Genomic DNA, 24,283 nt, shown 5'->3' with positions numbered 1-24,283 from the left:
AATAATTCACACAGTTTGTTGGGGATTGCCCCACTGATTGCCGATTCTTTAATAGTGTTTACCACTTCAGCACTCTGATCAGAGAGGAGGAGTCATCAGATAGTTTCCACCTTTTATTAGTGCAAGTTAACCATGTACACGTGGCAGTATACAACTGAGGTAGTTTCTGTAACAAACAAATTAAACAGAATTAATAACTGAATGTCAAACTTAAACGTCCACTTACTGTTGTGATAAAACAGCAAACTACAAACTAAACAATATTAACAGCTCTCTCATACTCCGTTTAGCAGAATAAGGACAAGGAAATAAACTCCATATAAACAGAGCATATATTCAACGTAATATACCTCACACCATCCTCATTATGGTATTAAAATATAACAGATATAGAATATCTGATGATCTTTCTCATAACGGGTTATAACAATATCAATAGGTTAAGACGCGATGCTAGCGGCACTTCCATGTGCGTCTCACGTGGCAAACTAATAATCATAAAGATCGCGAAACACCCGCGAATAAGAGGCTTAATACTAGAGACAGTCTCAGCAGTATAAACATCTAGCTAGCATTACCAATACTACAGTCAGGAAATGAACTTACGGCGTCAATAACTTTGTCCTGCACTCAGAGATGCTGCACAGGTGGAAAATGCGTCATATATTTACAGCTCCGTGCACGTAACAGAGAACGCATCACTTACGCCAAAAACGGTATCCACTAAAAATTGCGTAGTACGTTCCTAACTTATGTATTAAGTAGTTTACGTAATAACCCTGAATATATCAAATATAGCTGTATACAATACTGAAACCCATATAAGTAAAGAATTCACAACAGCCGCCCCCACATTTGAGCAGCAAATGTGCCAGTTAAGAGAATTCTTTAAGAGTCTTTGTTGTCTTTCTCAAGAGCAGGCAACAGAATGAGGCGGGCAACCGGCCTGGTGTACACTTTGCCCCTGACAAGGACATCTGCTGATCTTACACATCCATCCTTACTGACCACGGTCTTAACCACTTTCCCAATAGGCCACTGAGCTCTGGGAAGTTGTGGATCAATAATTAAGACCACTGAGCCTACTGTCAGATTGTCCGATGGTTTGTGCCATTTCTGGCGTGTCTGGAGCGTGGGTAAGTAGTTCCTTGTAAATTGAGACCAAAACTGATCCACCAGGTTTTGACAATGTCGCCATCTGCGTCGTCCAATTTCTCCTGAGGCATATGCCACCTGTGGAAGTGATGCATCCCGCCGCCCCATGAGGAGAAGGTTTGGTGTAATGGCGTCGAGGTCTGCAATGTCTGATGAGATGTATCCTAGGGGTTTTGAATTCAAAATACCCTCTACTTCTACCAAGACTGTAGACAGGACATCTTCAGAGATGGACTGACTTCCCACTGCTACCTGGAGAGCAGCTTTAATAGAGCGGACCTCTCGCTCCCAAACACCACCAAAATGAGGAGCATTAGGTGGATTGAACTTAAAGAGGATCTGGTAATCTGCTAACTGCTCCTTTAATTGGGATTCCATCGCTGCAAAGGCTTCTCGCAGTTCTCGTTCAGCACCACGAAAGTTTGTACCGCAATCCGATCTGATCTCCTTTGGTCTGCCACGTCTGGCTATGAATCGCCTAAGAGCCAGCAGAAAAGCGTCCACATCCATGGAATTGAGAAGCTCTATGTGAACAGCTCTTGTGGTGAGGCATTTGAAAATGACACCCCAACGTTTTTCCATCCTTCTGCCTATTTTGACATGATACGGGCCGAAACAGTCCACTCCTGTCGAATAAAATGGTGGGCAGAGAAGTCTGAGCCGCTCTGGTGGCAAATCTGCCATCTGTGGTACCTTGGGCTGAGCTCGCCATCGCTGACAGGATACACAGTTAATCTGGTGGTGTTTAACAGCTTGGCGTCCCCGCAAGATCCAGAATTGTCTCCGTATTTCCGCATACACTCTTTCAGTACCTGGGTGCAACAAGCGCTCGTCAAAGTCTTTAATGAGTAACTTTGTTGCTGGATGCTGTGGATCTAGCACTATTGGATGAATTTGTTCAACATCTGGGCTTTCCAGTCTCCGTAATCGTCCTCCAACTCTGAGTACACTCGTCCCTGGATCCCACTCTGGAGCTAGACACATCAGTCGACTGTGGCTTGGTAGAAGTTTGTGTGTTCTGAGGGCTGCTATTTCCTCAGGAAAACTCTGAGCTTGACACTCTCTCAATATGACCAATTCTGCTTCGCGATGATCGATGAGCTGAGTGTTTGACGAATCCTCTGTCACCTTTTGACATGCTTGTCTAGTTGCTTCCACTAACTCTTTCCATGTGCTGAACTGAGAGGCATCTAGACGGGTTCGATCTGGTTCCGTAGTGGTTAAGCAACAGATAGTGAGACTCTTCAGATCAGGTAACTCTTCTGTTTTTGTCCGTTCAGGTCTCTTTGGCCGGTGCTCAGAACCCAGTTTTAGAAATGATGGTCCCTGACTCCAGCGACCAGGCACTGTAAAACTTAAGAGTGGTTTACCCCTGGTAATATCATCTGCTGAGTTCTGCTGTGTGTCCACGTACCGCCACGCACTGTGTTCTGTCAACTCCTGTATTTCTGAGACTCGTGTCCCAACGAAGACTTTAAACCTACAAGAGTCTGACTGAAGCCACTCCAGCACAGTTGTGGAATCTGTCCAGAGAATTGTCTGCTGGATAGTGAGTGTTATCTCATCATTCAAAAGCTTTGCTAGCTGGGCTCCCGCCAATGCTGCACACAGTTCCAAGCGAGGCATGGACTGCTGCCTCTTGGGAGCAACTCTCGATCTAGCCATGACAAAGGAAGTATGAACGTCATCTTCTGTGTATTCTACTAAGTAAGCCACAGCCCCATACGCCCTCTCGGATGCGTCGCAAAACACATGGAGGTCATATTTCCGTTGCACATCCTGAGGGACTGATGAGTAACAGCGAGGAATGGTTATAGCACTAAGATGCTTTAACTCTTTTTCCCAGGAGTTCCAGGCAGCATGGAGATCTGGCGGCAAGTTTGGGTCATCCCAATCTCTTTTTTTGGACCACAGCTGTTGGATGAGCACTTTTGCTCGCGTGGTGAAAGGCACAATGAAGCCTAAGGGATCATACTGCGTTGCTAGCACTTGATAAGCTGTTCTCATCGTTAATGCGGCATGTTTAATGGGACGATAGTGGTATCCTAGGGTATCAGCAGCACAATTCCATCTTAGACCCAAAGTTGGCTCCATTGGATCAGTCTTGTTCTGCACCAGCCATTGTTCTGCAGCTAAGGACCTTGCTTCCGTAGGTAAATGTGCTATCACTGATGGCTGATTGCTAGCCCATTGTCTGAGGTCAAATCCACCCTCTGACAGCAGATTGCGCAGTTGATCGATTGTGAGCTTGGCCTCAGATGCCGCTGGAAAGCTTGCCAGATAGTTGTCCACATAAAAACTCTGCTGCACTGTTTGTAGAGCCCCTGGATAACTCTCTTGGTTATTGCGAGCATGCTGTTGAACAGCAAAAATGGCACAACATGGGCTACTGGTTGTACCAAACGGCAAGACCTGCCACTCATAGACGTCTGGACAGTTCTCACAATGTAAATCTCGCCAGATGAAGCGGAGTAGCGGTCTGTCCTCAGGCAACAGGCGAACCTGATGGAACATTCCGCGAATGTCTGCACTTACAGCCACTGTGTGTTGCCTGAATCTTAAAAGGACCCCCAACAATGATGGGCCGAGTGCAGGGCCTGGCAGAAGCTGATCATTCAGAGAAAGACCTTGATACCTGAATGAACAATTAAAGACCAGTCTTGATTTAGCATTGTGGCACACCAGGTGGTGGGGAATGTACCAGGTTTCCTCCGACTTGGTAACCTCTTCAGGTTGGAGCTTAGTAACATAACCTGCCTTGATGAGCTTATTAATCTCACCAGAGTATACAGCAGCTTTCTCTGGGTCTCTCTGAAGTTTCCGCTCTGTGCTCCTCAGACTAGGCATGACGGACTGAATCGTGCTTATGAGTTTTGGAGCACCAGGCCTGCGCAGGAGGGGGGTGGTATAGCGTTTGACTTCTTCAACCTTAATTCTCTGCGTTCGGCATTCAAGAAGTTTGATTGCCTCTTGGTCTTCTTTAGAGCGAATCACCAGTTTCTCATTTCGATAAGGCAGTACGTCAAGTTGCCATAACTTCTCAACATTACGACAGAGCAAGTCATTGGAGCAGCCAGTTGACACAAAAAGACACTGCTGCACTCAGTGTTGGCTTGGTGTGCTCTCCTCAGCCCCTTGTAGGGCCCATCCCAAGGCTGTGTGCACTGCAACCGGACCACCTTTCGTTCCTTGGCGGACTGGCCTATCTGCTGTGATAAGATGGACATGGTCTGATCCTATCAGGACCAGTGGACGTACGTTGTGGAACGACTGTAACGGAAGCTCCCGGAGGTGCGCATACCGTTTCTGAAGTCTCTGCACTGGGTATGATTGCTCTACTAAGTCCAGACCTGAAGCTGTGAAGGCCCCAAGTAGTTAGAAGCGCCTCTTCGGTTCACTCTTTGGAGAGATTTCCAAGTTAATCTTGGACCCAGAAAGGTGAGTGATGTCGGATCTTTCTGTGCGTAGAGCCAGTGTTTCAGGTTCACCCTCCAACTGAAGCTCATGCATGGCTATCGGCAGGATCATGGTTCGCTGCGCTCCATCGTCCAGCACAGCGTAAGTCTCCACTGACCTGAACTTGCTGTGCAACAACACTGGTACCACCTTAAGAAGCACTCTGCTCGTATTAGCAGGTGTGAGGTAAATACGACTCTCTGACGTACCTGATGTACCGTTCGTTGGATCATCATGGGCTATACGGTGAAGAACCTGGAGATGTATTCCACCACAGTCACTGCATGGCTTTTTGAGGTTGCATATATCAGGTATGTGAAACCGTGCACATCGCCAGCATCGCTTCCCATCAGTAACCCACTTCTGCAGGTCAGCAACCGTCTGCTCTTTGATGTTGTCACAGCGTGTAATGTAGTGCTCTTTACTGTTGCAAAAGAGGCAATGTACCTTGAATGGTTTCTTCAGCTTGAGCTCTCTGGGACGGGTAGAGAGCACAGTCTCGGCAGGGGATGCACCATGATAAACAACTAGACTTGGTCCCTTTGGTTTAGATTGGGCTTTCTCTTTACCAATCCCCGGAAGTCTCTCGTGCTGGTATCGCTGCACTAACCGAATAGACAGTCTCTGCTGCTGTGCCTTGACTTGCAGCCATCCAGCAAAGTCCTGTAGATTATAAGGGTTAAGACTAATGGAGTTGAGCTTTCCCTGCTGTTGAAGGGACTCAATGAAGCCATCCCGTAAATACTTTGGTAGCTTGCTAAGCAGGCGGTCTACATGTGAGCAGCAATTAAGCTCCATCCCCCTGGGTCCCTCTAGTGACAGCAGCATACTGACTAGGAGGTGAACTCGCAAAGCGAAGCTCTGAAAGCTGTGGCTATCATTGGGCTTGACATCTGGTGATGTGAGGATGGCTGCTATCTCACTTTGAGCCAATTGATGTGGCTGACCGTACTGTAATTGAAGTGCTTGCATAGCTGCTGAATACGGATATGGGTGATGCCGGCAAGACTGCGCGATCATCTGAGCTTCAGGCAGTTTAAGATGTTCCAACAGTACATGATACTTATATTTCTCTGTTAGCTCGGGGTAAGGCTCAAGCAAATTGTCCAGTGCCAGCTTCATATTTGCAAATTCCCTTTCACTGTCACTTACGAAGTCAGGAATTTTAGGTTTAGGGGGGCTATACATTGTCCGCTGAGATATGCTACCACCCGGTGGAGCTGCAGTCTGATATGGTACCAGATGTGGAGGAATGACAACTGCAGCAGGGCTCACTGAAGGGAGTAAACCAGGAATCATGGTTTGAGAGGGTAATGCGGAAGGCATCATTGTGCGGCAAGGAGGGATATAATTGAATGAAGTTGATGCATTCACTGGCTGTATCTTTGAATGTGGTGTTGCAAGATAGCCATAAGGTGTCGTGGGATGCTGATAAACTGGTACTGGTGACATCAGCTGCTGCTCAAGGGGCTGGAATAATCGTTCAGCTTCGTTTACTACAGTTCGTTCATAAAGGGGAAGAAATCTGGCAGAATGAGATGGACCAGGCTCAGATAGTGGTATTGGTGGTGACAGATGAGAGGCGGGTGATGCTGTGCCAGAGGAGATGGGAGAATACAGTATGCCTGTAGGTTTTGATTGATTTGGTTGGATTGGAGTGAATCCAAGACTGTGACTCTCTACCTCTGCTTTAGAACCAGTATCTGTCCTCTGTGTCTTTTCTTCATGTCTCACCGTTGTGCCTACAGCAGGCTGTTTGCTGACATGTGACATTGTGTCACGTGTATGTGAGGGTATGGGCGGAGGGCTTGATGAACTAGGTGTTGGTGAAGGTTCATTTTCCTCATTTTCCTCTTCTTCTCTCAAGAATGATCTGATGTGTTCCCTCATCTCGTTTCGACGGTGCTTACGTTTTTTAAGCTGATCTAATTTTCTGAGAAGTTTGTCCATTTCAACTGTCTCCTCTTCCTCCCTCGCATTCATGGATTCCATTAGTTGTGTCAATGAGTCCATATTTAGTATGTCTGCTTGACTCGGACTGGGCGTGTCTCGATGTCCACCTGGACTGTGGGTTGCATCCGCTTGACTAGTATACACTGCGGCTGCTGCTCCTCTCTGCTCCTCTGACTCCCTCTGAACAGGACTGGAGGAAAGGGCAGGTCGGTGATGAAAGTCAAGGATGTAATCCTCAAGGCGCTTGGGGGTCTGACATCGTCGTGCTGGTCTTGCTCGTGTTTCAGCAAGGGGAGGGGAGGTTGGTTTGCCATCTGATGACATTCTGAAGCAGTAAAGATCCGGCTCGAAGGACCATTTGTTGGGGATTGCCCCACTGATTGCCGATTCTTTAATAGTGTTTACCACTTCAGCACTCTGATCAGAGAGGAGGAGTCATCAGATAGTTTCCACCTTTTATTAGTGCAAGTTAACCATGTACACGTGGCAGTATACAACTGAGGTAGTTTCTGTAACAAACAAATTAAACAGAATTAATAACTGAATGTCAAACTTAAACGTCCACTTACTGTTGTGATAAAACAGCAAACTACAAACTAAACAATATTAACAGCTCTCTCATACTCCGTTTAGCAGAATAAGGACAAGGAAATAAACTCCATATAAACAGAGCATATATTCAACGTAATATACCTCACACCATCCTCATTATGGTATTAAAGTATAACAGATATAGAATATCTGATGATCTTTCTCATAACGGGTTATAACAATATCAATAGGTTAAGACGCGATGCTAGCGGCACTTCCATGTGCGTCTCACGTGGCAAACTAATAATCATAAAGATCGCGAAACACCCGCGAATAAGAGGCTTAATACTAGAGACAGTCTCAGCAGTATAAACATCTAGCTAGCATTACCAATACTACAGTCAGGAAATGAACTTACGGCGTCAATAACTTTGTCCTGCACTCAGAGATGCTGCACAGGTGGAAAATGCGTCATATATTTACAGCTCCGTGCACGTAACAGAGAACGCATCACTTACGCCAAAAACGGTATCCACTAAAAATTGCGTAGTACGTTCCTAACTTATGTATTAAGTAGTTTACGTAATAACCCTGAATATATCAAATATAGCTGTATACAATACTGAAACCCATATAAGTAAAGAATTCACAACACAGTTATTATTGCATCCTGGTAAAGTACAACAATACTGAGGTAAAAATAGTATGTATCTGTCAAAAGAAAGTATAAATTACTTGTAATTACTATTTAAATGACAAAGAACTGCACTTTACGTGTATGTAGTGTGAATGGAATATATCACTATTATCACTTTAGAATCTACAGCTGTTTGCACTTATTGTAAATATCATCTATTGCTAAGAGAATATGTTGATTTCACTGAGTGTAAATAGAATCTAGTTGCTATTAACACTGTGTAAATAGCCTTTATTCCTATTTGCACTCAGTGTAAATAGCAATTATCATTAAGAAAATATGATACGGTATTTTTGTGAATAAAGATAGTGTGAATGAATAGTGTGAATAAAATCTAGTTGCTATTTACACTTGGTCCATTTTTTTTAACATTAAAAATATAACTTTTAACCAATTTAATGCATCCTTGCTGAATAAATTAAATGAATAATAAAAAAGTATTGGCCCTAAACTTTTAAGCTATGAATTAAAAAAAATGCTTTACTGATGGGTGTTGTCTTTTTCTCAGGTACCTGAACGCAATTCAGACCATGTGCCCCCACATTCTGCGCTACCTGACCACGGCCGTCATTACTAACAAGGACGTGAGGAAAAGACGGCAGGTCCTCAAAGACCTGGTCAAAGTCATCCAACAGGTTAGCATGATTTAACTGGCCGGTGGATTTTCTGAATGGCTAGTGGATATATAGTTGTGCCATGGAAATTTCACATGAAATTTCTATGGATGTTGCGACGGTTGTGATATGATGTTTCCCACGGGATTTTGTTAGACTGTGGTGGGTTTCTCTAGAGGGATCCGGGGGCATACAGCCGTATATTTTTGTACATTTTAAAGTAAAATTCATCGATCTTGTGCACTTTGAGAGGTCAAAATTAAGAGCTCAACTTAAAGGTTAGTTCACCCAAAAATAAAAATTCTGTCATTAATTACTCACTCTCGTGTTGTTCCAAACCTATTTAACGAACACTTTCAAGGTCCAGAAAGTTAATAAAGACATTGTTAAAATCGTCCATGTGACTCCAGTGGTTCAACCTTAATTTGATGAAGCAATGAGAATACTTTTTGTGAGCAAAAAAAACAATAATAATGACTTTATTCAACAATTTCGTCTAACAATTTTTTATCTTAATTTGCGTTACGAAGATGAACAAACATGTCTTACGGGTTTGGAACGACATGAGGGTGAGGAAATTATGACAGATTTTTCAATTTTGGGTGAAATAACCCTTAAGTGTGTAAACTGAACAAAGAAAAAAGTTGCTGAATAATCGGTACTTTAACTTTAAATTAAAAACCCCTCAACCCTCTTTTTAGTTACATAGTGTTATAGTGTCTCAGTCTACATTTACATTCACACTGATGTTTTAGGAAACCAAACAATTAGAATATTATAATAATAACAAATTTATATTATCCTTTCTATGGCCGTAGTAGCCATATATTGTAAAACAAATGCAATGTAAAATAAAACAAGTATATTATTGTCCTAATTTCTACACTTGCAAGGGATAAACCCTTGAGCTTTTATTTAGACTTTTTTATTTTGGCGGTAACTGTTTTGGCCACCGTTTCTATAAAAACAGATTTACAAACGCTCGTTACTCGAAAATGCTGTAATCATCTTCCTGCAAAAAAATAATAAAAATTATGGAAATTATGAAAATAATGCGTAACTGGTGCCCTCTACATTCCCAAATGCAAGCAAAACTGCACACATGCAGAGATGGAGTTCCGAAACTTCTTAGCATGAGCTTCCGGACTCCCTCCCTTTTGTGCGTTTGAATGCAAGTCAGTAGTATGAGAAGTTTAGTTTGACCACCGCTTTATTCTGGTTTATGGTCGTCTCTACCAGCCATGTTTGTTAGCCATATACGAACGAAATATAATGTAATGTTTTGATCCTTTGTACAATGAATTTGCTAGGTTTAGGTGTTGTGTGATAAATACTTACTGTGTTGATTCATGTCAAATTGTCTAGACCAATGACAGCTATCAGTGATGTGCAGGTTGATCCAAAACGAGCGGGTACGAGTCATCCAAAAATATTTTTAATGATATTCGGGTCGCAGTTGGTCGGGTCGTTTGAAATAAAGATGACACAGGACAAAATGCCCGGTTTCCCAACATGTTGATTGAGAAATTGTACCTTTTTAATAGTCTATCCTTTTTTAAACGCATATAGCCTAGCTCAGTGATGTCCAACACGATCACATGGTAATGCGTATAAATAGTACGAGTGTGCAATCTCGTGAAATGTGCATATGCTACGCAGTTTTTGGCGTGCATATGATACGCACTTTATGGCGTGTATATGACACGCTCTTGGGTAGGATGGGGTTGGTGGGGTGGGTGGTTTGTGCGTATAATACGGCATAAAGTGGGAAAAAACGCGTGCATAAAACTCATTTTGGCATATACATTCCATGGATTTTTGTTGGGAAAGTCGAAGGAAAAACACACTCTTCGATTAGACAGGATAAACACATGCAGCATCTTAATTATTAAGAAAACTAAACAAAATAAATGAATAAATCAAGCCTTTATTACACAACAGCTATATTGTACATCATTCAGAAAAAAGAACAATTCGCGATTTGGGATATTATGCCAGGGAGCATTTACTAGCCTTCTTTCAAAAAATGCGGGTCAGAAGCGGTTCGGGTAATGTTACAATATTTTCTTTTTTGCGGTCCGATTTGTGGGCAGGTTAGCTGAAAACGTCGGGTGCGGGTTGTTTATACATTGACCTGCGAATTATTGACAGCTATGTATGATGCGTTCAGATATTGACGGCTGAATTATAAAAGAAACATCATATTGATAATGTTTTGGTAATTAATATAGTAATGAACTACATCAATTTCAACATTGCTTTATATGTTAAACCTAAAATACACACTAGATAAAAAAATCTAGATAAACCAGCTAGTGGACCATTCCTCGATGACGCATGGTAATATGCATAAAAACAATATTTTTTTATGAAAGTTCATCTGAGCCGAGAGAGTTTATTTGAGTTCAGGTTGTTTTGAAGATTGTCCCCTTTGAATGAGCTCACAGATTCTCCTCTGAGGTTTCTATCTCGACAAGCGCCATCTCATTACATTACACTCATACTAGATGCATTTCCTTTTAAGCATTGATTCAGAGTTTGTGAATTAGCGTCTCTTTTTAAATGTATTCGTCAAAGTGCCTCTTGGGGCGACAGCGCATTTTATACCCACGACTTTGGCACTCGCTGTCAAATTAGCACGAGATTAATGTTTCGCTCTGCTTTCACTCTCTCAACAGGAGTCGTACACATACAAGGATCCCATCACAGAGTTTGTGGAGTGCCTCTATGTTAACTTTGATTTCGACAGCGCACAGAAAAAACTGAGGGAGTGCGAGTCGGTAAGATCACCACCCGCTGTGAGCTACCCGTTCTGTCATCCCTGTGATTTTTCATTGTACACTTGTTTTCCCTCAGTTTGAATCATATGGAGGCATACATTGAGAAGAACGCTCATCCTTTTGCTTGGAGCCATAGGTCCATTCACCCACTGCAAATCCCTGTCTACTGTAATTTAATGCTGTTTCCCACTGGGCTTTTCTGCTGTCAGTTCTCAGACCTACAGCTATGAAGCAGCTCCTTTCTTAGACGTGGCCTAGTTGGGTCAGAGGGAGCATTCAGACCTGTGAAAACGTAATCTCAACTGCCTTTTCACCGCCGTTTCAGTTTGTGCCTGTGGGATTTGTGTCTGTAAAAGCTATATACACTGATCAGGCATAACATTATGACAACTGACAGGTGAAGTCAGGTGAACCTGATAGTGGGTGGGATATATTAGGCAGCAAGTGAACATTTTGTCCTCAAAGTTGATGTGTTAGAAGCAGGAAAAATGGGCAAGTGGATGAATTTGAGCGAGTTTGGCAAGGGCCAAATTGTGATGGCTAGACTGATGAGTCAGAGCATCTCCAAAAATGCAGTTCTTGTGGGGTGTTCACGGCCTGCAGTGGTCAGTATCTATCAAAAGTAGTCCAAAGAAGGAACAGTGGTGAACTGGCGACAGGGTCACGGGCGGCCAAGGCTCATTGATGCACGTGGGGAGCGAAGGCTTCCCTACTGAGCTACTATAGCTGAAATTGCTCTAGAAGTTAATGCTGGTTCTGATAGAAAAGTGTCAGAATAAACAGTGCATCGTAGAAGCAATGGAAGACGTTGGCCTGATCTGATGAATCACGTTTTCTTTTACATCATGTCGGGTGCATGTGCGTCACTTACCTGCGGAACACATGGCACCAGGATGCACTATGGGAAGAAGGCAAGCCGGCGGAGGCAGCGTGATGCTTTGGGTAATGTTCTGCTGGGAAACCTTTGGTCTTGTTCATCCATGTGGATGTTACTTTGACACATACCACCTACCTAAGCGTTGCTGCAGACCATGTACACCCTTTCATGGAAACAGTATTCCCAGGTGGCTGTGGACTCTTTCAGCAGGATAATGCACTCTGCCACAAAGCAAAAATGATTCAGGAATGGTTTAAGGAGCACAGCAACCAGTTTGAGGTGTTGGCTTGTCCTCCAAATTCCCCAGATCTCAATGCAGTTGAGAATTTGTAGGAAGTGCTGAACAAAGTCCGATTCATAGAGGCCCCACCTCACAACTTACAGGACTTAAATAATCTGCTGCTAACATCTTGGTGCCAGATATCACAGCACAACTTTGGGGGTCTAGACGGGTCCTCGACGGGTCAGGCCTGTTTTGGCAGCAATAGGGGGACCAACACATTATTAGGGTCATAATGTTATGCCTGATCGGTGTATACTATATATATATAATGTCTTAAGACCATTATTTTTGGTGATCTGTTTCTGCTACTGTACTGTAAAAGTTTATTGGAGAAAAAGCATTTATTTTCTATAAAAAATATGAATTGTTTTTAATGGAAAATGTTTTTAATTTTTAACAGTTTTAAAAGTAGCCTACGTAGTTCAGTCTAAAAGCCTTTTAGTCGACCATATTCACACAACTACTTAAATACATAATTTGAATGGACACTTGTTTTCAAGGTGCTGGTGAACGACTTTTTCTTGGTGGCCTGCTTGGAAGATTTCATTGAAAACGCACGGCTGTTCATCTTTGAGACGTTCTGCCGGATCCATCAGTGCATCAGCATCAGGTAGCCCCCCCCCTTCCAGGATGAATCCTGATAGACTAGTGTGCGCTAATCCTCTTAGCGCTGTAAAAAGAGCGTAGCGTGCTGCGAGGATTCACTGCTCTGCCAGGATCAATGGACCCCAGCCAAATCTGACAAAAGCTGAGAGACATCACAGTGTGTACATTCTGAAGAACGAGCTAAGGATAGCTAGATAGAGTGTTACATGTTATTTTAGTATCATTGAGATACTATTAGTTATTTATAGTTCGTTTTTTTTTTTTTTTCATTGAAATTTTTTTTTTTTTTTTGTGTGTCTGTTTAACATTGATTGAACTGAAATTAAGTAAGAAATGTTTATGGTTTAGTTATTAGTAACTAACACACTAATAACAGTTACAGGCTTTACATTGATGCTTGTTAAACTATCCGTTCACCCAAAAATGAAAATTAGATTTTTATCTGATTACCCCCAGGGCATCCAAGAAGATGTGTTTGTTTCTTCAGTAGAACACAAATGAAGATTTTTAACTCCAACCGTTGCCGTATAATGCATGTCAATGGGGTGTTTTCTGTGAGTCACTATGAGAGTAAAAAATACATAGACATACGAATCCATGTTAAACACAGCAGCTCGTGACGACATATTGATGTCTTAAGACACAAAATGATCGGTTATCTGCAAGATATATATTGTATATTTCTTTTCCTCATATCAGATGAATCTCATCTAATATTCCCAATGCCATTACTTCCGCCGAAGAAGTTCAAAACAACGCCGGGATCAACGGTTTTGACCTTCTTTGGCGGAAGTAATGGCATTGGGAATATTAGATGAGATTCGTCTGCTATTAGGGTAAAAAATAACAGAAACCGATTGTTTTGTCTTAACACATCAATGTATTGCCACTAGCGGCTGTGTTTAATATGGATTCGTATGTCTATGTGTTTTTACTCTCATAGTTACTGTCATAGAAAAACACCCCATTGACATGCATTATACAGCAACGGTTGGAGTTGAAAATCTTAACTTGTGTTCTACTGAAGAAATAAACATACATACATCTTGGGGTCAGCCCTGGGGGTCATAGTTATGTATACGTAGATACCTCATTAGCGACTGTTTCTATGGGCCGCTATACGTTAGCCATCCGCCATCAACGGTCAAAGCCGGTCGCATACGCGCTTTGTGACGCCTGACGCCCGTCCGTTGTGCATTCTGGCAGCGCTTGTCTCGCTGCTCACTCGCACCTAAAACGTGTATTACAAATACAGACTATAATATCGTCCGTTCTGTCACATTTGCCGGTGTTCTCCTCCGAGATGTGCTATGATTTATGACGGGCAGCATATATCTGCTGCAAATGCCCCATTCCCAAACACACATGCTTATAATATGCTGTATATAAGTGGTTCACTTAATAAATGTAACATTAAAGTTAAGATACGCTTAGTTTAATCATTTAAACAGGCCTTGGAAGTTTGGGCAAAATCTTCTGGCAGTGATGTGTTTTTTGTATTATTTAGATGTGTAGATGTGTAATTTTATTATTTATTTCACAGCACTGGATCTTATGTGGTGACTGTGAAACACACGGAACACTGCACTACATTATTTTATAGTGAAATCGGTTATCTTTCATGTTTATCAGGTCAAGTTGATCAAGAACTATGCACCATGGCTTTAAGAATTCAGCGCGAGCATCGCGGCAAAAATAGACAACAGACTCGCTGACAGAAGGACATGCTCATAGAACAGCAGAAATATGTTGGTTTCTCTTCTTTAAATACCCTTACATTTAGTTTGATTTAAACACTTTCAAAGGGTCAAATTTGTTTTCACATACATTTTCCAGTTCTTGAATACTGGGAATTGAAATTCAAGAACAAATGAAGCCTGTTAATGTTACGTGTTTTTGTGTAGATCCAAACATTATAATTGCTAAACTATCACAAATGTCTCACCTGAGAAAGGTTTATTCGGGAAGTTAAATCACGCCGTGCTTTACAGTTTCACAGCGGCTGCGCAGGCGCAGTGTTCTTTTCTTTTTTTTTAAGCGAGTGATGATTGACAGCATCTGAAGTGTTGACGGGTGTTGACCGTTCTAAAACGGCGGCTCATCAACGTGCCCGGAGCGTTCGATTGAGGCATCTACATATACATATCTGTGCTGGGGGTAAGCAGATAAACATAAAATTTAACATTTTTGGGTAAACTATCCCTTTAATCCTTAAAGACATTTGCCCACAGCTAAAAATAAATGTTAATCCCATCTGTATGCTTTAAAAAGTCTTGTAAAGTGGAGATTCCCAACTTTTCAGTGGTATCACGTTTGTCTGATTCGGAGGCTCTTTAGTTAACATAATTACGTCATCAAGTTCGGATCAGCATTGATTTGTCAAAGAAACACGGTTTGTTCCTTTGAGCCAAACAGGAATGATTGTTGATCCTTAGACCCACCCCCGTGTCCAGATTGGTTGAAACCATCATCTACTCAACCAATAAACATAGGTTTTGGTCTTTTGATCCACCGGTTAGTATGTTTCTTTTAGCCTAGAAATCGACCCACCCTAGTGGCAGCAAATCTAATTTGCAGCCAGGGTAGTCTAGCAACTCGCCGTTGGATTGTGAGCTGGAAAAAACAAACTCTGGTCAGGCCAATCACATTGTGTATAGAGTCGGTGGGCGAGCTTAACATAATGACAGCAGATTTGCTGCAGTTCCACGTGCTACTTAAAAACAAAGAAGCTGGCAAACGGGGGTCTTTCCAATCAGCTTTGGCCGCAACTCTGGAAGACTTGGAGTTAAAAGGCTTTTCTTTGAGAAAACAACAAAGAACGGCACTGAAGTCATTCTTAAAGGGGGGGTGAAACACTCAGTTTCAGTCAATCTCATGTCAATCTTGAGTACCTATAGAGTAGTATTGCATCCTTCATATCTCCGAAAAGTCTTTAGTTTTATCATATTTACAAAAGAAATATAGGCTGTACCGAGTCTTTCCGGAAAAAACCGAGCGCCTGGAGGCGTATCGTGTGGGCGGAGCTAAAGAATGACAAGCGCGCAAAGCGGTGACGTCCTCAAGCGTGGAGGAACCCATCGCTATGTCAGCTAATACAGATAATGATCCAGAATCAAATCTGAGGGAGAAATAAATTGAACAGGAGAAACAGCAACATCAGGACGTCCGTCTCTGTGGTATGTAAGTTACTGTATTTAATGGCCTCTCCACATTTCTGTGTCTTTACTCGCAGTGTATGAGGACATGATTCGGTTTATGGACTATTGTATGCGAAGTCTAGACCTTAGAAGTAGCAAGCAAAACGGTTTTGCACGTCAGAATACTGTAACGTTATACAGAACAACAATGGAGTAACCGTTAACCGTTAGAGCATTTGAATGACGAAGCACGCGATCGTGTCGTTTACTGATGTTTACTCATGCGTCCGTAGCCGACAGCACAGGCATTTGAAGCAGTCTAAGTTAACTCACCGGCTGCTCCTTTATCGCTGGGACCGCTCCGTCAAAAACACACTTCTTTGGTCTGATTTGGTGAAGTTCTGTGACAGCAGTGGCGTGTAAATCCATTTTGAGACGGAACTGAAACGATGTTGTGAAGCTTCCCGTCATTTCTGCGTTCAAATCGGTTCAAATGCAGCGCTGCCTTCCCGGAATGCTGTGCTGAAGCGTTGAAGTCGCTCGACGTCACCCATAGGAATAAAGTGGAGCGCGGCGCGCCACATAAGATACGACTGGATCTGCATCTGAGATACTGTTTACAGCGTGCTCTAGTCACGCGCGCACGCACCCTACCGGGAGAAGAGCCCGTACGGCCCATACAAGGACCTTCCGCTCTTTTTAACGTCAAGTAGACCCATACTCGAAAAAAACTCTCCGAAACTTGTGAGAAACCGGAAGGAGTATTTTTGACACAGAAATACTCCATCAAACGTCCAACATTAGTTTTTGAAACTTTGTCTATGTTTAGGATGGGAATCCAAGTCTTTAACAGTGGAAAAAGCTCAGTATGCATGAAACAGCATTTCACCCCCCCTTTAAGAAAGTAAGATGTGTTCAGAGTTTTGCCGACCAGATACGTCAAATATTTAATCTATCAACGAGATCAGCTTCACCATCTTTGTTATCCTATTGCGTAGAGAGGGAGTTTGAAAGACAACTGTTTATCCCGCCCCCCTCAGATTAAGCCCTGCCAATGTTGTGTTCCTAGACCCAACATATTGATGTGGGTCTGGCTTGTCAGGCTATGTTCCTTTAGAAATTTGTACAAACACAAACACAAAATAACAGGAGAGCACTCTCGTGACAAAGCATAATACATCAAAAACAAGTATAAAACATCAGTACAGATCGGATGAGGCATTGACATTTTTTTTTTCAAACGAGTTGCTACACTGTCCCGGTGGAAATGATTCAGTGGAAGAAAGTCACTTTTAATCATTTTTAACTCTTATTATATACCAATGTTTCTATTTACTTTACGTCCTGAACTTTTTTTGGACACATCTATGGTTAGTAAATAAAAAAATAAAAACCTTTTCACTGAACCTGTCGCCTTTGGCTTGCTCAGTTGGGGACTCAAATTTTCAACTAAAATATCCAAATTAATCTAATTAGTAAACTAAATTAACTATATAAACTAAATTACTGATCTGCCCACATTTTCACTTTATGATAATTAAAATGAGCTGATGGCATCACCGTTTTCTCTGGAGCGGGTGTATGGCCGAATCAAATTCTGCTGCATTATTGTTCAACACTGTGAAGCTGCTTTGAAACAATCTGCATTGTAAAAAGTGCTATATAAATAAATAGAAGACTTGAATTTACTTTAAAAGCGCCTATAATAATGTTAATAAATGGCTATAACTTGGTTAAGGATTGTTACATGTAGACAATTTCATCTGGAAATCTAGAACATCCATGTATAACTTTCTAGTTATACATAGTTCACATAGTAATAAAACAGCAAACTTTTACACAAAATAAATGTAAAATTGGGACTTTAAATGAGCTTGATTGAAACGTCCAGTTCTCCTGTTTAGAGTGATATATGGCACTTGATGCGGACTGCTAGAATGGGTTAGAAAATCAAAGAAAAGTTCAGGCGAGTCCGGTGCCCTCAAAATATTCTAGATCTTTAAGGGTTAAATGGGTGCTGTTATGACATTCAAGTCTTGATTTTGGTTTCGGTATCTACTAAAAAAGGCTTTTGCTTTTCGAAACGCAGCTCTGTTTAGTTCCTGTCTCTATGAAGCCCTTTCTTCATCAGAGTGCGGTGTGCTGTAATTTATCGGCTGGACCAGTGTGCTGTGATTGGTCAACCGCTTCGAGTGTGTTTGGGAAAGCCACGCCCCTTACCATGATCACGAGTCTTAACACACTACTAATACAATATAACCAGGCCTCACCACTTTTTTTGTATGCCTTATGTGGGAATTATTTAAATGAGGAATATTGTGACGTACGTTCCTGGAAGAAAACTCAAGACTACAATCGAGGTGTTTCAGGGAGTTCAGAAACAGTGCACACTGGAGTGGACTTTGCTCTTTCTAACTTTGCAGATCATACTCAAACAACAAATTTACATGCTAAGGAATGTTGTAAAAAAAGCATAATAGTACCCCTTTGAAAGTTTCTTTGAACACCATTACTTAGGAATCCTGTTGCGTTCACATTTAATCATAGACGTGGTGGTGGTGCATCTTAATTCCTGTCTTCAGCTAGTGTTTATCACACTGATTGATTTTTGCTGAGAATGTGTGAACTGGTTTGAAGACAAAAGTTACAGCTCATTGTTCACCTTAGGCAATCTCTGCATTTTCTCTCATTACTCTCATTTTCTCCCTCTCATCCATCGCTCTTCCTGTCTCTGGGCAGCATGTTGGCAGATAAGCTGAATATGACCCCCGAGGAGGCTGAGAGATGGATCGTAAACTTGATCCGCAATGCCAGACTGGATGCCAAAATCGACTCCAAACTGGTGAGCGAACTCTGGGGTGCAAAACACATGTCCAAACACAAAGCCCATTAGTTTGAGACGCACTAGACTCCCTCTGACAGTGAAAGGCTGTTTGTTTGTACATTTTTAAATTAGGTGCATATAGCCTAAAGCAAGTTTTTTAATTTTTTTGCAAGTCTTGCATTTCATATTTTTTATTTATTTATTTATTTTTAGCTGAATATGACCCTTAAAGGGATAGTTCATAATTTCCAATATATTAATGTTGTTATAAATGTTATAATATATTGCTGATTGATAGTTAGTTAATAGATTTATAGTTAATGTGTTAACAAATACTTTAAGGCAGTATTGTAAGTAAAAAAAAGATGTTTAGCAGAATGTCCAAGCTGCTCTATTAAATAAATGATCAAAAAAAAGCATGGATACAAATTATTTTTTTAAAAACTTATAAAAAATAAAAATAAAACTATTTTTTATTTAACTTAAACTGTTAATCTAGGTTGCCATTAATTTATAATGGTAGGTTACCAATACCATTAGGTTACCTAATGGTTACCTACCATTAAGGTTACCATTAATTTTATCTAGGTTACCATTAATTTATAAATATTCTATTATTCATTGGTAATTCTTGTTTGTTCATAATAATGTTAATTTATAATTGTAAAATTTTATTTGTAGAAATTACCATTTAAGATTAAAAAACGCAGTAAAAAAAAATAGTAATTTTTTTCATGAAAGCTATTGCATTAAGTAATGTACAAACATATACAGGTAAGTAACATATACAGGTGCTGGTCATTTAATTAGAATTTCATCAAAAAGTTGATTTATTTCACTTATTCCATTCAAAAAGTGAAAGTTGTCATGACATCCTGTCCGCTATGAAATTGTGTCCGCAAGGACCCCCAGCGCGATTCTATTGGCTGAAAGAAAAATACATTTTAATAGGTATTTAAAATTACCTGATTACAATTCTTACAAAAGCGTGTTTTAATTTTTGCTGTTTAAATTGTGTTAAAATAGTCTTTAATGTCTTACAAATCATATGTTTCATATACTAGTACTATTTAACTGAAGCTATAAGTGCTTATATAAGTATATAAGATATATACAAGCATATCTCGTATATAATCTATTTATTTTGTGCACCTGTTCTTTATATTGCTGTATTTTTTTTTATTCTTTATTATTTACATTATAGGTACATTACTATGTCATGATTTTGATTTTGTATTGGTACTTAGTTTATCAGTCAAAATAATTCAGAACATGTTTTTGCTGTCATTATAGCAATCAATTACATATTTCAAATAAATGTGTTGCGTGTGTAAGTGTGTACTTAGTATGGCAATGAATTCATAGTTTATTTTTAAACAATTGCTTGTCCAGAACCATGTATAACAACTTTTGATCAGGCATTTAAAACCGCTACCAGCGGACACGATTTCACAGGCGGACAGGATTTGTCATGACACCAGTGCTGCAGGCTTGATTTAAACAACAAAAGTGACGTCATGCCCGAACGCGTTGCTGTTTCTGTGTGGAGTTAAAAGGGTCTAACTCTGTGCCACCGCATAACTATTGATGTGTTTAAAAAAAAAATTAGAATATACATATCCGAGTCCTGATCGGGAGGTAATGTCCGATTCCGATTGAGTCTGAAATCACGTGATCGGATCGGGACATCCCTAGAATTAATTCTACCTGGCAGTGTCTCGCTACTAATAGTGAAGCTGTGGGTTTTAGTTTTCAAGAAATATATAATGGCAGAAATTTGCCAACACAGAAATTTGTGTTGACATCTCTTCGCTACCGAGTGAATCTGTGTGTGGTTTTCGTAATCTCCACATCATGTGCGAGCTATGTGTGTGCGCTACAATGTATGCATTATGCATTAGTTTAGAACGCAGATTAACTTGCGTGTATAACAAACGTTTTAAACCTGCATTCTCCTGATCATTTTGAGCATCCAGATGGCATAATGAAACATGCGGAGAGCTCTCTGAGTATGCGTTTGTCATTTTAATTATTGAAAATGGAGCGTGTGTGTCAGGAAATGGATTATCCTGTTGCGCCCTCTGTAGGCCAGCGACTAGTCGATGTCAAGCCTGCAGTCTCCCTCTCATTTACTGAAGCTTTCGCGCCTCGATCGCCCCCCGGTGACCGGTCCCAGTATAGCCGCCCCTCTCTGTTTTCTTATGGACGCGAGACAAACTAAACAATAAAATTACACTTCAAATATTTTTTCCCCAAAGTGAGTTTGTCATTGAAGGCAGTTATCATCACGATGATTTGATTTCAAGAGTTCGTTTTTAAAATTAGTTTAGTTTTAGTTATTTATCTGATGCTTTAAAAACGGGGGGTGTGACGTCATGATTGACAGCTGAGACTGACGTCTTCTCTGAGTGAAGTTGTCACTGAGGCACTAACGGACTTTTTTCGGAATTTTTGGGAGCAGATTGGAACTTTAGCTTTAATTTCTACATTTCCATAACTGTTTATTTCACACCAACATAATACATTTTTCTGCATCTGCGAGAGTGTGGGCGGGCTTTTGATATCGCAGCTGTACTTCCTGCTCTCTACTGCGCAACTCTGGTCCTGAAATCGCTACTGCGCAGACTCGGTCCCAAGATGTCAGCGCCGTGCACCCCCGCCTGAAAGCTTCAAATATGGCAAGCAGAAACGGATGATGTCGAGTCGTCCATATTTTTTTACGGTCTATGGTCGTTGCAAGCTTAAAGCGTCATGGCAGAGCATTAAAATCGACTAGTCGATTAGAGCTCTTCTTGAGATGTGGGATTTAAAGGGAAAAGCAAACTTTAGTTTACCTGCCTTTTTGTTAATGAATTGTGCTTAATTTTATTAGAGGATGAAATAGGAACTGTGGCATTGACAAAAAATAATATCTCTATATTTTCTGGGATTTTGTCTATTTTGTCTTCTGCAAAATATAACGCAATATATTACATAATACATTTACTTATTTTGGAAACGAGCAGTGTTGGGGAAAGTTACTTTGAAAAATAATGCATTACAATATTGTGCTACTCCCTTAAAAAGTAACTAATTGAGTTACTTAGTTACTTTTTAAGAAAAGTAATGTTTTGTTACTTTTGTGTTGCCGTTCTGGATAATGTTTTACCAATAAAAACGAAACAATCTAGTCATTTTTGCTCATGGTTTAACTGAATCATCGAAGGGTAGCAGCAAGACATAGCGAAATAAAGGTGGATTAAATGCATAAATATATTAGTTTTATTTAACATTTAATTATTGGATGTTTGCATGTATTCATATTTAACCTTTTTATTTGGATTTTTACCTTTTTTTAGGGTAATATTTTCTTGCATGTATTAAATGTAGCCTATGCATCATTTATTGTCATTATTACATTTAACCAATACATTCAATTAGAATAATAAGACACTGTAGGTCTATAGAACAATTAGGATATTATCAGAGACTAAATATATCGTACACCCCTAATAGGAACTGTAATTTAGCAATATAATGGTTGTCTGACTCTGAAGCTTTGCCAAAGTGTCTTTGAAGCCCCAAATCCCCTGAAGTACATAATTAACTTATAGAGAGTACTTAATACTTAGAAAAGTTGTTTGATAATTCATATACGCATTATTTTAGTCTTATACGGTTCCCTGCTCCTCAATAATGGGTGTTTTCTTCTCAGGGTCACGTGGTGATGGGCAACAACGCCGTGTCGCCGTATCAACAAGTGATCGAGAAGACCAAGAGCCTGTCGTTCCGCAGTCAGATGCTGGCCATGAACATCGAGAAGAAGATCAGTCACAGCAGCAGGAATGAGGTACCAGACTCAAAGCAAATAAAACGGGGTGTTCGGGGGGGTGGACCGAAGTAACACGTTTTTCCTTAATCCAGGCCTCATTGGAATCATTTTCGTCATGAAATGAGTGTGCCGGGAAACTTTTGCTTTTAAGAGTTGAAGCATTTTTTTCCTTAACTGAACATTAGCCAGCATTAGCTGGCATACAGTTCCCTTAAATATCTCGCACACTCCCAAATCATAGCCCAGACTTTAAGACAGCGTAATCTCAGAATAATCGGAAAATATGTCAGCGAAGTAATTCATGTCATATGTCTTCTTCTGCTGTCCTGTATTTTGCTTGATGTTCACTCTGGAGACATTGCTTGAGTCAGAGCATTGAAATATTTATGTTATATTTAACACATTTAATGGAAATTGTTTTAAGTTTGCATCTTTTATTCCACTAATGATCCTCCATTTCCTTTTTAGACACCGAACTGGGCGGGTCAAGAAACTGGTTTCTATTAGAACGGAAGCACACAAAAAAAAAGGCAAAGAGTGGATCAACTGATATACTCCTCAGCCTCATCTTAGTATTTAACTAACATCTTTTATCTAGCCTTGTTTTATATTAGGATCATTTTACGAAAGACTATTGCCGACATTTCCAGCATGACAAAGCTATGGAGTTTTGGGATGTTTCTGTAAATTATATATTCTGTATGAAGAAAGGATTTTACCAGGCAAGTTTTTATGAATTACTCCAGTTGTGTGTAATCTCAAAGGACATTGTTCTTTTTTCCTTATGCGAGTCATTGTTTTGAACATCATAACACCACAATAAACAATGAAAGTGTGTTTTTGCACACATTTTTAAGGACTCTACAACATACTTGTGAAATATTTAATGGTCAATGGTAAAGTGTGTAATTTGTGTAATTTTTCGGCGGCTTTCCATTCGCTTCAGACTCAGCAACGTTTTTATTGGCTATCTCAAAGTTTTCTGTGCCCAGGAAAATACGGTAAAAAGTATTTTAACATCCGAAAAATGACACACTTTTCACTATCAACAGGGTTCCTACAGTCCTGAAATATTAGAGAATTGTTTGATTTCAGGCCTGGAAAAGTTATGGAAATGTATAATATTAACAATTCCTTGAAATTTCTGTAACTAATATACACAATGGTTAAATTGTTTGGGTAAGATTTTTAAAATAAGTCTCTTATGCTCACCGAGGCTGAATTTATTTGATCAAATACTGTTAAAAAAACCCTATTATTTCTATTTTAAAATATTAAAGTGTAATTTATTCCTGTGATGGCAAAGCTGAATTTTTGTAGCCATTTCCTCAGTGTTACATGATCCTTCAGAAATCATTCTAATATGCTGATTGGCTGCTCAAGAATTATTTCTTATTATAAAGGTTACAAAATGTTATTACAGCTTAATGTTATATATGCTTAGGATTATTTGAATAAAAGAAAGTTCAAAATAACAACAGTATTATTTGTCACTTTTGATCAATGTAATGCATATTTGCTGAATAAAACTATTAATTAATTTCAAAACAAAAACTTGC

The 24,283-nt window shown here is 40.3% G+C and overlaps 1 protein-coding gene across 1 annotated transcript in view; it reads left to right on the top strand.

Annotated features, from left to right (window-relative positions):
- The window catches only part of eif3eb (eukaryotic translation initiation factor 3, subunit E, b), a 31,833-nt gene extending 8,253 nt beyond the window's left edge, over positions 1-23,580 (top strand). The window contains exons 8-13 of the mRNA XM_067425804.1: positions 8,301-8,427; positions 11,085-11,186; positions 12,847-12,956; positions 18,829-18,931; positions 22,608-22,742; positions 23,193-23,580. Of these exons, the coding sequence (XP_067281905.1) occupies positions 8,301-8,427; positions 11,085-11,186; positions 12,847-12,956; positions 18,829-18,931; positions 22,608-22,742; positions 23,193-23,231 (616 nt within the window). The 3' untranslated portion in view covers positions 23,232-23,580. The remainder of the gene's footprint in view (positions 1-8,300; positions 8,428-11,084; positions 11,187-12,846; positions 12,957-18,828; positions 18,932-22,607; positions 22,743-23,192) is intronic.
- The last annotated feature ends 703 nt before the right edge of the window (positions 23,581-24,283 follow it).

This window comes from Pseudorasbora parva, chromosome 19, assembly GCF_024679245.1.
Source record: "Pseudorasbora parva isolate DD20220531a chromosome 19, ASM2467924v1, whole genome shotgun sequence".
NCBI classification, from domain to species: Eukaryota; Metazoa; Chordata; class Actinopteri; order Cypriniformes; family Gobionidae; genus Pseudorasbora; species Pseudorasbora parva.
This window is presented reverse-complemented; position numbering and strand designations above follow the sequence as displayed.